Raw genomic sequence first — 17145 nt, forward strand, 5'->3', positions numbered from 1 at the left:
GCTTTCCATGTATATTATAATTATGTTTTAAATTATATTAAAATCAATGTCTTTCAATGTATTAACCTTAATATTGTTTCATATTTCTTCTCACTGTTCTTTCCAGTGGCACCAGGCTTGAGTCTCCTCAAGACCTGGTCTCATCTGGGGCCTATGACATGGTCTTCTGACAGTGGAATGCCCTCACCAAAAACAACCTCACTTACCCACTTCCTGTATAATAAAGGGTTTTGTTGAATGCAATTGGTTGCCTTATATATTTTGCACTATTGACCAAACTTCCTTCTCGACTTAAACTGAGCATTTTCAGTTATTTATCGATATTCACTTGTTGGGGATGTTTATGTGAATGTGTCTTAACGCAACAGTACATTAGAACGTATTTAATTATGACCATTGAAGCATGCACACATACTGTAAATGTACTCTACTTTATGGGAGCAATCCCCCTTCCCTTCAAAATTAAACTTAACAAAAGAAAACTGATTCAGTTCAAAGGGCTTCACTGGCATGAAAGTTTTTAAAGCATCATAATACAATTAGTAATTTTTTGGTCTCTCTCTGGCTCTCTCTCGAATATCAGTTAACATTAACACAAAATTTGATTGATATACATTATACTAATTATATACAGTATATTCTGGACACAGTACATTCTATGCATGTATTTGTGTGTGTTCTGAGGTATAGTTTAGCCTATGTTTAGGGTAATTCACTCAGCAGCCTAAAGATCTTTCCAGTTACATTTCAACAGATAACATTGTTAATGCTGTCTCTCCATCCCTCCACAGAAAAAATTCACTTCTGTAAGTACAGTACAGTACAGTTAACATAGTAATCAATGCACATTATACGAAAATTGCTGCAAATATAGTCTGCTGTTAATGTGTTGTAACGTCACACCTCTTCCCTCCAAAAAACACAAAAACGATAATACTGCTTCCCCGACTCCCTAGAAGAAATGCTATCAAATGTAAGTGTCAGGATAGTAACTATGGCCTAAATCAAAGTGCAATAGCTCTGGTCATTGGCGTCTGTCCCGCCTGAAACCATTCAAAGTAAGATCAAATAATGTTGTAACTATCTTATTTAACGGCACTGCCAGGGCGTGACAGCCCGCAGGCGGGCTGTTTTAATGTTAAGAGGTTACTTCACTGCAGTTAGAGGTCAAAGATTCACCCAATAAGAATTACAGAGAAAATTGGGGCGTTGAAAACATAGCTAGTCCAGACAGCTTATCCAGGAGCTGAGAGGGCACCTTTAAAGAGATACAGAGCAATGTAAAAAATGGTGAAGCGAACGTGGCATTGTTATCTTTGTTATTAAACAAATGCTGCTGTGCTGATAAGGGAATGTCGCCCAGGCTAGAAATTGACGTATTGATGTTAAACTCACAGGTGCTAGTATAAACAATGATCCTTTCATTATTGGGCAACATAGCATGATTGGTGAAGTAAACACTTTCTCTGTAAGGCCATTCTGGTTTTGCTTCCTGAATGTAGATACTCACTTGTGCAAAAGTTAGTAAAAGTGTAACATCTTCTGCAGCTGTATTCAGAGCTAATTGTTCTCTACTCCTTCCCAGATGAGATGAGTCAACCATGACTTCAAAATACAACAACTCTCAGTTTTTTTCATTTCATTTTATAGGTTTGAATAGTAGGCTACCACTTTTTAATAGGACAACCTTTATAGTCAATTCAATCCAATTTTATTTAAATAGCCCAATATTACAAATCACTAATTTGCTTTAAGGGTTTTACGATTTGTCCAGCACATGACACTTGCTATCCTTAGACCCTCCTTATAAAGACTTTGTAATGGCTTCATTAATGGTTCTTAAACCATTTAATTAATGCTGAGTAGCTCAGTCCTAAGCCATTAATAAGATAACATTTAAGGTTGCCAGGTTGTGAAAAATCTGTTTGACTGGTCCACCTGATGAACTTAACAACTGAAAAAAGTTTTGACAACCTGGCAATGCAAAGGTTTTGCTTATTATTTATAAATGGTGTATTACATAATAATTAATAAAGCCATGTCACTTTTTAAATCTGGTGAAACACAAAAGAAATTAAAGGCCACCTCATTTGACTAAATGGAAATATTCAATAAAAAACTCCATGCCCCTGCTCTGCTGTGGGCTTTCCATTCTGAGCTCAGCAGTCTGGAGCGACACATGCGGTTGTGGTGGAGGTTGCTGTGATCTGGCTCTGGTCTATATAATAATGCGGTAATATCCCTCCATCATGCATGCTCTGAGTCATCCAGATACCCTCCACAGTCCATCGCAGGCCGTGCTGATGATTAACAGGGCCGGACACATTTTGTGCCCTAAGCAAGCTTCACCCATGGCCCCCCACGCCCCAAATTCACATTTATTTGAATTACAAAGTCCTGAGCAGTTCTACAGGAAAAGTAGGCTACTGCACACTTATTTTTAACAAGCAAGAAGAAGAGCTAAATAACAAATCAAAACAAATTTAAGCATGTTTTTTATGTCAAAACAAAAAATAAAAAAATCTTCTTGGCACAGTTTTGACAGATGAATATGATGAGCACTGAACTTATCTAATTTTCACATCACATTATTTACATTCCTTGATGGTAGGCTACTTTGTATTGGTTTTTCCGGAGGGAGGTCAGTAGGCTGCCCTGCTAATGAGTGCCCACGGCCAGCGGCAGGAGCCCAGGTAGCTATAATCTGCTACCTGTTGCGAGGATCTCCATCAAGTCAGAGGGACACAGCACAGACAGCTCCGGTTAAAACTCAACATTCAAAGTAAAATTTTAAGTGAAAGACAGCTCTGTGTTCTTATGGTGATGCAACATGCAAAGAACTGACAAGGCAGATGTGGGAGGGACTTTTTTACTCAAGTAAAGTCAATGGTTAAAAAGGAAAAGTGTATGTGTGTGTGTGTGTGTGTGTCAGAGAGAGGGAGGGAGAGAGGGAGGGAGAGAGGGAGGGGGCGCTTTTATTTTGAAATCATGCTGTATTTGTGTGCTTGTCTGCGTCTTGAATTTCACTGGAAGGAGCTGCAGGTCACACTGTTGCGCACTTAGCAGTACGCACAGACAGAGCACACCACAGCTCCGCGGCTGGACGATACCACTATTGGACTTCCATTACTGACACGTAGGCTATAGGCGATTGTATGATTGGCTGCCCATCTACTAATTTAAGAAGGGCTCATTACAACGTGCCACTCCTGAGCGGACACAGCCTTAACGCATCAAGGTGCGTGTGTACCTGTGTGTGAGTGTGTGTGTGAGTGTGACTGAGTGCGCTCTTGTATGTAGATTTTAATTTGTCAAACTCTCCTCTAGGATTTACAGGTGTGCTCCGGTGTGTATGTGTGTGTTTGTCTCTGCATGTGCCTGTACCAGGAGCCTTCAGTTGTCCCGGCAAAGCCTACTTTCACTTTCGTCAGGTGCGTAAGTTATTTGCTTAAGCAGCGCTTTTCTTCTGGCAGAGGAACAATATGGTCCTGCTCATGAAGTTTGCGAGGCAAATAAATTCTGTGGCTCAGCCTGCATGGAATAAGGCAGTCAGTAACATCCCAACATCTGCAGCAGCTGTCATAGCTCATGAACAATCAAGACCTTATTGATCCCAGAGGGGGAACTTCCTCAGCAACCGTTCAGATAGACATCTGACTATTTCAACATTACAAATCAATGCATGAGTTATAGAGTTCAGGTTAAACAATTAAGAAGTAGTCAGGCTACTTCTTCAACTTACTGAGACAAGCAGGGCGTCACTGGCAATGTAGGAACCCCAGGCGAGATTTTAAATCAGGGGTTGGGGATTTTAAATCAGGGGGTTGTGTGGCAACCCAGAGACTGTTTTTGCATTATAGGGTAATTTTCTTTAAATACTAGAGCACTGGTTTAGTGTTTCAATGGTGGAGGGGAGTCAAATGAAGAGGAGGGTGTGGGGGTCCCCAGGACTTAATTTCCTGCATTCTGGTGAAAATTTCTGCACCAGTGTCTGCCTTTTCTGACTCAATTTATGGTGGAATTTTTTACATTAATTTATGTAAAGGGAAACAAAATATAAAAAATGTATAGAATATAATGCTGTAAGGCTCTCAGGCATTCTGTAGCTGTTGCTTTTAAACCATGACTATGTTCCTGCTATAGATCAACTTTTTTGATTTAATAAAATCCCTGCCTAGTCAGCACCATAGGCCAGCACACATGCAGTCATGATACAGTCTTCCCTCCTCTTTTGGAAAACAATCACCACAAATCCACACAGGTTAACTTAATCAGTTCCGGTAACGTGCAGCTCACAGTCCCAAACAGAGCAAGGCTGCGCCTCAGGTATTAGATGTTTATTGCAAGACTAATAGCGCGAGATGCACTTAATTACTATCACTACGCCTGTGTTGCAGCAGCTGAGAAGAGTTGATTCGCGGCAAGTTGAAAGCCTTCTCTTGAAGTGCCCCCTCACATTTTGTACCCTAGGCAACCACCTGTGTCGCCTATGCCATGGGCAGGCCCTGGAGACAAGACTGTTAAGTGCAACATGAGAGGGATGAAAAATATTGTGATGTGTAAATCTACTGAAAGCAATATAAAACCTTGAGAGAGCAACACGGTCAGTGTAACTGAGGTTATATTTTCCTCCCAGAAGAGTAGATTATTATTTCTGGCAGGCGTGGTGAGAGAAGTTCATGCAGCCACAGGCGGTACACGCTCATGGTTGCTCATTTGACCCGAGCTTCAGTTTTTAAATGCAGTTGAATGAACATTTATTTTGGCCAGACTATATAAATGCAGCAGCTATTTTTGCTTTATCATTGCACTATGGACTGTGAACATTGCTCATTCAACCTGCATGACCTCTGTTGCAGGTTTTGCAGGGCAACAGCCTCGGTTAGTGCAAAATTAGACAGCCTGCCTATAAAGGCATATAGGTATAAAGGTCTTCTGCCACTCACAGCTAATGAAGCTCTTTTGGCCTTAGGCCATTGAAATATATACAGTGGTGAAGGACGTATTCATTTCAGAAGGCTATTTAAGTAAAAGTACTCATAGCACACACACTGTATCTCCACTACAAGTAAAAGTATATTATCAGCAAAAGGTTCTTAAAGTATCAAAGTAAAATTACTCATTCTGCAAAAAAAAGTTCATGTCAGTGTTTTACTATTGTATCTGATATTTCCTGATTAATATTACTGCTGCATTAATGTGTATGTTGCATTTTATGGCTGTAGATGTTGGTTGAGATAATTTAACTACTTTATATACTGTTGGGTAGTTGAATCTACCGCAATGCGTCATATTCTGTAAGATAATCAAATGTTTGTAGCGTTGTGTCCTGTGAGAACCTCGTATCCCTAAACAGCCCTGTTTTCATCTTTGTGACAATGCATTTTCCAGCTGATGCTAGGAGGTTGTTTATTTAGCTTAAGGAGTAGGACAATTGTTTCAACTGAGAAAGGAACACGTCATCCTTCAGTATTCTAAAAAGATTCACATTTAGAATCACCAATTGGGTGATACATGGTTTTAACTGGACAGTAAGGGTATGAAGTAGACAAATGTAGTAAAAAGTACAATATCTGCATCTGAGATGTAGTGGATATAGTAGGTATAAAATAACATAAAATGGTAATACTCAGTGAAGTAGAAGAACCTTGCCAAAAGAATAGAAAGGGAACAGAGGAGGGTTAGTGAAAAGAAGAGGAAAGCTGTGGTGAGTCAGCCCCAAGCAATGTGTGTGTATGTGTGTGTGCTGCTTTCCTTCTATCATTGTGAGGACCGGTCTGAGGTTTGGACCTCCACTGGTGACTCACTTTTTGTGAGGAAATTTTGACCCAGTCTCACATAATCCCAGGCTGTTTGAGGGGCAGGACTGTTTGGTTTTAGGGTTAGAAGTAGGATGAGGTTTAGACATGCAATGCTGATGGAGAAGATCTAGGTTAGAGTGAATGTATGTTTAAGGAATGTGGACCGTTGGGGGCTCTCACGAGCACAGCAATACTAAATAAACAAACAAACAAGTAGATAAAAAGGATGATGGAAGGCCTATATAATCTGGTATATATAGTATATTCCAATATATTCATTCTGTAGGCCTATGGTCATGTAGTATGTCTTTTGAAAGGGAAGAAACCGCAGACCCTGTAATTTTCTGAGTGAATACTGAGGGCAGGTCAGAGATGCAGCTTTTATGCCTCATTGCCTGTGAGAGCGTAAAGGTTTCAGCACAAGAGCTAACATGTTGTGTCCTACTTACACAGTTTTGTAGTACTGGGCAGCAGCTTGTAAACATCTCTTGCTGAATGATATACGCTCAGCAGTTTAAAGGCTAGAAGGCGCTGATATGACTAACCAATGTGCTACCAACTACAGCATAAAAACCCAGGCTGCAGATGTGTGACATAAGCAGTGCAAAGAGATATACACTCAGCTCTAGTGACACCTAGAGTGGGGGACAATATTGCCATTAAAGTGGATAATGTGCATTGTTTGTCTGTACAACATAATATCGGAAAAGTATCGTTCATACAGTATTTACTCAGAGATACTTCATGTATCCATACTAATGTCTCAAAGTCAAGTCATTCAAAATTTAAGTAATTTTTAGGCTAGTTACTGAGTATGTTAGGAAAAAGTCCAGATTGTGACTTGCCCATGAGTCATGGGAGTCTTAGACTGAAAATCTTTCATTGAAAACTTCCTCTACTGCGTCATGAGGTGATCACACTAGTGACCATGTTACAGTTTTTCATTTCTGTTACCTGTCTACATGCAGCATGCTGCAATTACAACTTACGTACGTTTTGTCTATTTTTGCTGACAGTGAAACCAACAGTTTCAGGGATCAGTCATTTGTTGATCTCAGTAGCAACAAGTTGTCTGCCTGCCGCAATGACTGCACCACTGGTGGCACATTCAACCAGCCAGGAAGTCATTGACTTAGTCAGCTGGCTACTCACTGAGGTGTGACGTGCAGCTGTGGGGTGCTGGAATAAATTTGAAAAAAGCCAGATGTAGAGGGAGAGAGAGATGAGGACGCAGATAATGAATTGAAGAAGGAAAAACAGAAATAAAAGAGTAAGGGAGGGAAGGAGAGAAGGAAGTAATAACTCATAATTAAGATAGTTTATTGTCTAGATAAATAGAGCATATACTGTAAATATTAAGTAAATACTGAGAAATGTTCAAATTCAGTCAGCTATGAAGAATATTATTGATTATCAGTTTGTTGTACACATAACAAACATACATTTTCTGTCCTAAAATAGACGCTTCTTTTGTTTTGAGCGTGACAAATCAGTGACATTCAGCAGTGATTATAGAGCTTAGCGTGTGTGTTTCCACCAAAACATCAGAAGCATTCCTGAGCTTTGCTGGAGTTTACTTGAAATTGGAACATTTTATTGATGAGACACAGAAAGCAGGCGATGGGTGTGCTGATCTGAGAGTCTCTGACTCAAATAGGGAATGCCTCTGCTTTTCCCTGAGATGTTTCTAATATTGTGCCTCGCGGGGTTAGAAAAGTATTAGAAACACCTTCAAATATAATGCACTCCAGTATACACCGCACGCCACAGCCTCTAAAAGGATCACAGAGTTGACTCAGCACCTCTCCGATAGCGTAAAATATTTAAACTTGCATTTTATCGCGATCGTCTATCTTGTTGCTTGTTGTGAAGTTGCACTGAGCTCAAGAGTTGCATCTAAAATGACCTCATAGTTCGTTAGAAGGTGCAAGATTTTCTATGCGCCGAATGTGAGAAGACAAACAAATTGTATATATTAGGGGCATGTCTACCACCAAGATTGTTCTCAAAGATAGGTCCGTGTTGAACATGTGCCACTGCAGCTTTTGATGCCACAGGTTCAGTGATCCTTCTGACTCAAGTATGAAGTACATTTTTGTTTTATATCACATTCCCATTAGTTATGGCAGGGTGTGTAATTGTAAATCTATTTTTCTTTAAATCCTAAAATCAGATGTATTTCTCTCTGGATGAAATTTATGTTTTAGCTGTTCAGCAGTCATCCCTATCTCAGACATATCAAAAGACACAGTTAAAGACAGACCCACTAAAGTGGGAGATTGCCTCACTAGGAAGTAACGATCTCACACAAGTTTTAAAATCTACTTCATCAAAATGCAGTTTTTTAACAATGCAAAACAAAATCTGTCACAATTAACAGAGTACATATCAGTACTGACAAACATTTAGGAACTGGTGTACAACTACCTGAAGAAGTTACACACTGAAGTGGTTCAGTGTATAAATGCAGAGACCTGCAGTAAAGCAGAAGTCCTTTCCCCTAGCTCATGCAGGACAACGAGTGCAGCCTCAGCACTGTTTGTCAGATCTTTATCCGTACACAGCAACTGTCATACTACAGCAGGAACTGTGTGTTTTACATGTATTAGACAATGTTAAACCTGATAACCTGTGCTTTCATGTGTAGTTATGTGTAACCCCAACCCATATTAAAATGACTTCAGTCAGTTCTATGCAGTGAAGGTATACAGAGTTCAGCTATTGGAAATTCTATCAAATTTCCTATAGCATCAGATTGATGCATCACGTTTTGTCATGTACAATATTAGCTGTTGTGTAGAGATACAGGCCTTACATACAGAGCCGAGCTGCTATGAGCACCTCTTTATGTCCATAGGTCAGCTCATCTATTACAGGATTTAAAAAAATCTTACTTGTCATATTTTCTTTGATAATATTTGTTCTGTGGTGTAATAAAGTACAAATAAATATCTTTTTTTTTTTTTTTTTTACGAGGAAATATGAGAAAATATGTGGATGTTTTTTGAAGCATTTTCAGGCTTGGACCTGGTCTCTGTTTGTCAGTGGGGTTGACTTCCAGTTTTTCTCCCCACATCTGTTTGTTTGTATGCCTATTTTCCTTTTTGGCTCGCTGACTGGTTTTGCGTCTTGTTTTCAGACTTGTCAACAGAAGGGAGCAACAGAAGTACACGAGCCATTAAAACCAGGATCTGCTACTGCCAGCATGTGTCATAGATGTTCAACAATGCAGTGAAGAAGCCCGACAATCCATTTGCTGAACACTGAAGAGTTGCAGACACCAGCGTTGGAGGAGTGTGAGTCTGTGTATGTGTGCTTATACACTTTGCTGAGTTTTAAGCACTGTGGAGCTGAGGACCCAAGAGTATGGTTCAACTGTCCACATCAGTCGGCCTGCTGGGAGGCCTTTTGGGTAAGAAACATCTGTGTTTATATGTGTGTGCAGTGGCCATTGTCGTTCTAATTGGTGCTGAGCAAGTTTTTGTTTGCGTAAAAGATGGAATTGTATATGCGTGTGTGTGTACATAATTTGCACAAGGGGAGAGTGTATCAGTAAGGCAAGTACAAAGCAGGATTTGCTTCAAAACTGAAAGTTATTCAGATTCATAGATGACACTTAGCGCTACTACAATACCAGTAGTAGTGACACCCTAATGCAGCTTCATTGCAGTTCAAGAGTAACATACTTTATATTGGAATACTGTCAATAGCACTAGTTCTCTCCTGATGAGGTCATGTTTTGTGGTCTCACATTGCAATAAAAACAACTACTTAAATAGTTTGTTTATTGGATTAGAAAGTTTTTTATTGAGACGCTGAAACTAAAAGTAAAATTGTGGTTTGTGTAATCTCAGTCCAAAGCTTTGGATGGAGAGTACACAAACCAGAATTTGACTTTTCGTTTTTCAAATACACATTGCATTATTTTTTAAGAAAACGAAAATCTACATGCTTTTTCTAGTTTCATCTTCAAATCAGCAATTGGGATAGAAGTTAAACCAAAACAAGAAAACAACTTGTTTTTCACTTACATAGTTATATCTACAGTATATTAGCTGCCCCTACTGCGTCTCTACAAAAACACTGTAATTGGATATATTTGCTGTAGGATAGACAGTTAGACAGATAGATGTCCGGATTTAAGGGCGTGCCCTGACAATCAAAGAATTTTTTTAATGGAACAATGTTTAATATTAAGTAGCTTTATATGTTAAAAGACTACCAAGAAATTATGTGCATATTTACTGTATATTTTAATGACAACGCTTGAAATCTGGTTCAGTGAATATGAATGAATTGTGACCCGATAATACAGCCTATTAAAAAAATGGCAAACTATGCTAAAGTAGTGTAGTCTCACACCACTATTAAACCTTACAATTCACACACACCCAAGGAAGGTTCGAATCCAAGGCTACTGGACTTTGTTCAAGACGTTTCGTCCCTCACCCGAGAGACTTCTTCAGTTCTGACTGGTAGAAAAGTTTAACCTCTGTGGGGTCGTTGTCAAAATGATCAATACCACTGGTTTGTTAGTGCTCCTGTATGATGTAACGACAGTCGTTATGGTCATTGGAGCCACATGAGGCCAAAAGTGAACATTTGAATGAAAGGACAGCATTGTAAATGGGAGGTAATTGGTGACATAGACCAACTCCCCCGTTAAGCGACGGCTTCTCAACCTGGATGTAAATGTCTTCCTTGGCAACTCCTTCAAACCATCCATCCTCTCTGTCTATGACCTAGATGACTGAGAACCTTTACAGACAATTCAGTTAGTGATTGAATCCATGCCAATGCTCCAGGATCCCTGCTCCCATTAAACATGTAAGGCTTGACTAGACTTTAATTATCCCCATAGTCTCACGTGACTCATCAATGCAGGTGTGTTCACATACCATGACCTGACGAAAGCCATGTACAGTCAGATAGATGGGATTTAATCATTGTGAATCCCTGTCATGGGTAGAAAAACATCCAAGTTCAGTGGGGTCTTAACCTATTTGTCACAGTGCCTGGTGGATGTTTGCCTGACCATGATTGATGCAAGACCCAAACACAACCACGACATTCCTCCTTCCTCTTTGTGAGAAAAATTAGGTTTGAACCGTGAAGAAATTAATCACACCATTTCATTTAAATTAAACTCTACATCACCCTAGTTTTGACAGTGTATATTTTTGTAGGCTAACAGGTAATTAACAGCCTTAAGTAGTCTGTCACTCAGTTATTGGAGAATAAACACTGCTGAAACACATGACGATATGGGCATATCAGTATTGTTTTAAGATGTATGTGAAAAAATGTGAACCTATTCTTTCTAATAATGCCAGTAAGGCAGTGTTTCTATTTTATTCACATTTCCTATGAGGTATAATGTCTTTTCATTTCATGAATCCCTGCTGCCACATGCAAGCAGCAGCGATGTGTGTCTGTTCCATTTGCAGTTCCTAGTTTGAGGGTGTCAGGCAGTGTCAAAGCACAATGCACTGTGCATGCTGCATCTGCTCTAGTAACTTGATTGTGTCTAGCATCAATAGCAAGCTGTAGGACTCAGGAGTCCTACACCTCTATAGTAGTTTTAGTTTAAAATGATTTTTTGTTTCCACAGTTTCCCCTTAATAGTTTCTTACCACATTTTTTGTGCAAGGTCTGTTGCAATCTGGACAGTGGCTGAAACAGACCATTTAACAGCAGTTTATTTCATTGTTGCATGTAAACGGATAATGTCTGTAAAGAGTCTCAGTCACCCAGATCATAGTTATCCAAGGAGGGTTGAATCAAAGGGCAACTCATAGACAATGTTTACAACAGCTACAGAAGGAAAAAAACATCACCCAAGAATAATATCACTTTTATAATTTAATAATTCACTTTGTATCCTGGAAAAGCTATCCCATGAATATATGGATTACCCAAGATTCAAAAAGAAGGCGATCTCATCCAAAACGACTTACAATTTGAGGAACAACATACACACATCAACTCAGTTAACTACAGCATTGCAAAACATAAAGTATATCACTGTCTTAGCCCCTTAAATGGTAACACCTCACTGTATCTAAAACTCCATGGATTCTGTGTAAAAGGTTTGGGGACTGAAACTGGACCTAGATGAAACCATAATGTCCTAAGATGTGACCTCCTTATTCACATGTATCTTCACCATAGAGGCAGTGGAAACTGTAAAGACACGACTGCTACAAGACAACAACCTGAACAACAGAATTAACCTCAGCCCAGATTTGGGAACTCTCTGAGCCCACCTATTTTCAGTACAACAGTGGATTTTACAGACTTCTGCACAGACCTGTATTTTGTGAAAACTAAACAACCAGTACACAAACACATGGTCAAGCAGTTTACCTGCACTTTAAGAATAAGGGACACAACTTTGAGGACAACAATGTTCATATATTGGATATGGAGAACAGATGGTTTTAAAGAGGAGTGAAGGAAGCCATCTACACCAATGTAGAAAAACCATCTCTCAACAGGGGAGTAGGTCTGTGACACAACTTATCCCACATCTACAATGCTGTCCTTTCATCCCTGCCCAGTAGATGTTAAAAACTCACATTTGGCCTCAAGTGACAATGCCAACGCATTGACGCTAACGACCAAAGCAATTGTAAGTGCAACAGCCGGGAACACTAACAAACCAAGTGGTGTTCATCACCTTGATAACGACCCCACGGAGGTTAAATGCCTGGGACTCCCTGAAGAACTGAAGAAGCCTCTTGGATGAGAGGCGAATCTTCAACTAAGTCCAGTTGCCCTTTGATTCAATCAATCCTTGGATAAACGTATATATTGATTTAATATTAATTAGTGTTTGGTTGTAAATTGGTCCCATTATGTGGCATCTGGTGGCACCCCTTGAGGTTGTGAAATATTATTTTCCTGTTTTCAGTCATTAGCAGAAAAACGTTGACATGCTTTTTTTGAGCAGCTTACCCTTATTGTTCACATTTATTTTTTGACAGTTTTTTTCTAAAACAATGGAAGTTCAACAGGGTCTTAACCCATTTGTCACAGTGCCGATTGATGCTAGCCCCAAACACACCCACGACATTCCTGTAAAAATGAGACTTGAACTATGAAGAAACGAATCACGCAATTTCAGTTAAATTTGATTCTTTATTACCCCAGTTTTGATAGTGAATATGTTTGCAGGCTAGCACGTCAATAACAATCTTCGGTAGTAGGGATTGACTGATGTTTTTTTCCGGGCAGATACCGGTACCGATTATTAGTAACCAGTTAGACCGATGACCGATATGTGGGACCGATGTACATTTGCTGTAAAATTTTTAATCCAGGTGTCAAAATTTTTAATAACACAAACTCCAACACAAAACTTTGTTGAAATAACAAGATTAAAGTTAATTGTTATGTTTAATATTTATAAATAGTAAATAAAATTAAGTAGAGATCCATCACAAAGATGGACTTGTTAACTATGAGTTATAAATTATCATAAACTTTTTCTTTACCTGCTGCCATTTATATTTGTATTTATTGTTAGGATTTTATTGATACATTTATTGATACTATTTATTGGTTCTGTTCTTTATCTATACTCTTATTGGTTTTACATTACTAAATAATTGCTTTTTTAAAATATGTCATGTAAAAGAGAATAAATTCAGAACAGTAATAAAATTTAATATTTTATTATAGCTAACTGTTTTCAGAGCAACAACAAAAGTAAAATTTACAGCAGCAAAGTAACAATTTACAATCAATATCTCACTGGAAACAAATGGAGCATGTAAGATAAACTATATTCCTGGCATCAAAATACTGTGAAGTTTAGAAAGAAGAGCACAGACATCAGTATCAGTCCGCCCTCATGTCCTCCTCCCTCTTCTGCTGCTGGTAGAGAGGAGCTGGTTTGACTCAACAAGCAGCTGAGTTTGCAAGGAGTTGCTAAATTTTAAGGTACGTAGCATCTCAGCTAAACAGGCTACAGACAGAGAGGTTTAGCTTGTTTATAACTAATAGCCGAGCTAGCACATGTGCTTGTGTAAAACCAACACACTGCTGCGGTGGATGAAACAGAGTGGATTAAAATATCGCTTGCTGCAGGTTCCTACATGTTGTACTGATGCAGTATCAGCCTTTTACTGGTACTGCTGGTTTTGCTGCACTTGCTTACAGTTACTTACTTACTTAGTTATGGTCAACTGGCGTAATCAACACTGATCTGCCCCGCTAGCTCAGCTTGGTGTGTGTATTTGCGTTCTGCTGAGACAGGGAGGGGAGGAGAAGGGCAGCAGCGTGATGGCTCGTGGCTACTTCTGCACAATGGTCAATGTTGATAGGCTATTACTTATGACTTGTAACCAATCAGCTAGTACTGTGGGCGGGACATTGCGCCCACAGTACTATTTTGAACCTACATGACCACATTCAGCTACTCTTCTTTAAAGTTGTGCGTCTGAACAATACCAGTCAAAGTTTTTCAGATATTAAGCTCTGGGTGAAGCATAGTTCTGAAAAGACAGTGAGAACTGATGCGTTGCAGCAGAAAAAAACAGAGATACCTGAAAGCTCTTTATGATATAGGAACAAATGTCACCAAGCATGTGGAGTTTTAGAGTCAGTGTAGCCTGGTAGTTTATCCTGTTACTCAGGAATGCTTTGTGGTGGAAATATACAGTGTGGCCTCTCAGGAGAGTCAAAATTGTGTGGCTATTTAAGTAAATGCAAATGTCCACTCATTGATACAGTGTATTTTTAATGCACAGGAATGTAAATAAGTAACCGTAGAAATGAATTGTTCTAATTTATTTTCCGCTTTGTTAAATGCAGTGCCCCTTACATTTACAAATAATATTCCGGTCTCCTGGGTGAAAGTCCTGTATCTGACCCATCCAGACCCATCTTTAGGACTGATGCATAAATGCTGCAGTGTCAATATTACATCATTGAATATATGTACATGTACTTTAGTACTTTCATGTAAGGGCAGCATTGGGTTACTGTATTTAGGCTGAGACAACCAAGAGCACTGGAGGGTGTATTTATGGATATACTGGGTAATTGCTTGTTGTAGAGGCTGCACACTCTGCTGCTGAAATGCTGAGGGGCTTCCAGTGGAAGTTGAAGCCGGTCAGAGGACGGAACTAAACCGCGGTTCACACGCTGCCTGTGCGAGTCTGGAGTGATAGGCTACATAGTAGCCTAAGTCCACCCCTCACACTTGCCATGATGCATAGCGGTGAAGGGACTTTTGTAAAAATTAAAACAGTTAATAAGTTTGCCATTTGTTTGAAATAAAAATGTTACTTCATGATTGATGTATCCTTAAAACGTATCTGCTTAGAATATACTGTTTTTTGTAGGTAATTGTTATTTTTGTGGTGGTTTACCATTGAAACCATGAGTGAAGGGACTGTTTCATTTGATTACATGAGTTGAAGCTTCAGAGTAGAACTGCATTTGTAGAGAGTGACTAAAGTGTGGTTTAGCTCAAGTTTGCCTGGTGATGTTTTGTTGTGTTGTTCAAGGTTATCAATGGCAGGCCAGATTAGCCTGCAGGCCACCGGGATTTGGCTTGGTTCTCCTGATTGGCCAGTCCGCCCCTGCTCCCAAACTGGATAGTCCTCACAGGCAGCCTCACCTTGCCTCATAAAATGTTAACACACTGCAGAGGTTCCAGAGCAGTCATTACTCTCTTTTTCGGCATAGTGTAACTGCAGCTGAGCCCGTGGAAGATATTGTTGTAAATGCCTGGGACTGTTGAAATATTGATATTGGATATACTGTAAGTGCTAGAACAGAAATGACTTCAAAACTGTGGCACAGTATGTACAGTATATACTGCATAATGAATAAGATGTTTACACTGCAGAACCACACAGTTGAAGTCAGACATTTAAATACACTTAGGGTGGAGTCATTAAAACTCATCTACTTTGTGCGTGACAAAAGTCATTTTCCAACAGTTTGTTTACAGGCAAATGATTTCAATTACAATTCACTATATCATTTTTGGGACTTTTTTAGCCTTTAATCATGATAGGACAGCTGGAGAGTGACAGATGAACTAGCTGGCGCCCTACATACGCTAAGTTGATTGTGCTTTTAAACAGATTGGGAAATTCCTGAAAATCATGTCATGGCTTTAGAAGCTTCTGTAAAAGGAGTTGTATATGAAAAGAACATGAAATGCCACTCAACTGGGAAGAAGCCACTGCTCTAAAACTGCCATAAAAATCACGTCACGTTGTGGGGGGTGCTTTGCTGAAAGACGGACTGGTGCACTTCACAAAATAGAAGTCATCATGAGGAAGGAAAAAGGAAAGTGATGTGGATATATTGAAGCAACATCTCAAGACATCAGACAGGAAGTTAAAGCTTGTTCGCAAATGGGTCTCCAAATTGACAATGACCCCCAGCACACTTCCAAAGTTGTGGCTTAAGGACAACAAAATCTTTGATTCTATTGGAGTAGCCATCACAAAGCCCTGAACTCTGTCCAATTGAAAACATGGATGGCCATTAAATTTGGTACAAACATTCCCTTAACTTTCCAACAGTGCTAAATGGCAAATGTTAGCATTTTCATTGTGAGGTTAGTATGCTAATGTTAGCATCTCAAAGCACTGCTCTGCTTAAGTACTGTTTAAATCATGTGTGTGAGTATTAAAAACTGTAGTATTTTAGTGTCTGAAAAGCCTTTAAGCGCATTCATCTGTTACTGAAGCAGAACTTCTTTGATCATGTTCCATGGCCCACTGCCCAGTTTTAACACAGGGCTGTTTTAGGGAGTTTATTTTATTTTATTTTATTTTGAATTGAAGATCATCCATCTGTAGTCTCGGGGTAGCTGACAGTCCTCCCCATGTATAAACATTATTGTGGTGTCTTATTCAACTTGCCTAAAATGATTACAGTTAATGGATGCCATTTACTGCAGGCTACTGCTCATTGGTTTGTATAATCAATGTTAAAACATGTTTTGCCATGTTGTCCCCTTGCTGGTATTTGGTGCAACTTTATTCAACAGACTGAAACACTCTGTACAACAACACTAACAAAAAATAAAAATAATCTTGGGTTATACAGTACAAATGAATCCCACACACAGACACGCACAAGCCCACACATACACATACAGTGTCAGGCATCTGCATTTGTGTAAACATGTTCTGACATGCAGGTTGAGATACAGAAACACATTTTATGAAACATTCAAACTCTGCCTGGATCTTTTACCTGTACACAGGTTTTTGGCAGCCACCGTGATGGATTGTACAAGCTCATATATGAAAATGGAGTTCAACGCTAACTATGCTAATTACTAAGATAATGTGCCAGTTAATTTTGTTAAATC

At 39.3% G+C, this 17145-nt stretch overlaps 1 protein-coding gene across 2 annotated transcripts in view; it reads left to right on the forward strand.

Annotated features, from left to right (window-relative positions):
* The first annotated feature begins 3057 nt into the window (after positions 1 to 3057).
* il34 (interleukin 34) overlaps positions 3058 to 17145 on the forward strand; it is a 32101-nt gene continuing 18013 nt past the window's right edge. The window contains exons 1-3 of one of the 2 annotated variants that reach the window (XM_046038046.1): positions 3058 to 3238; positions 3328 to 3431; positions 8941 to 9213. In XM_046038046.1, the coding sequence (XP_045894002.1) occupies positions 9168 to 9213 (46 nt within the window). In that variant the 5' untranslated portion in view covers positions 3058 to 3238; positions 3328 to 3431; positions 8941 to 9167. The remainder of the gene's footprint in view (positions 3239 to 3327; positions 3432 to 8940; positions 9214 to 17145) is intronic. The other variant, XM_046038045.1, reaches the window with a different exon arrangement.

This window comes from Micropterus dolomieu, linkage group LG22 (assembly GCF_021292245.1).
Source record: "Micropterus dolomieu isolate WLL.071019.BEF.003 ecotype Adirondacks linkage group LG22, ASM2129224v1, whole genome shotgun sequence".
Lineage (NCBI taxonomy): Eukaryota > Metazoa > Chordata > Actinopteri > Centrarchiformes > Centrarchidae > Micropterus > Micropterus dolomieu.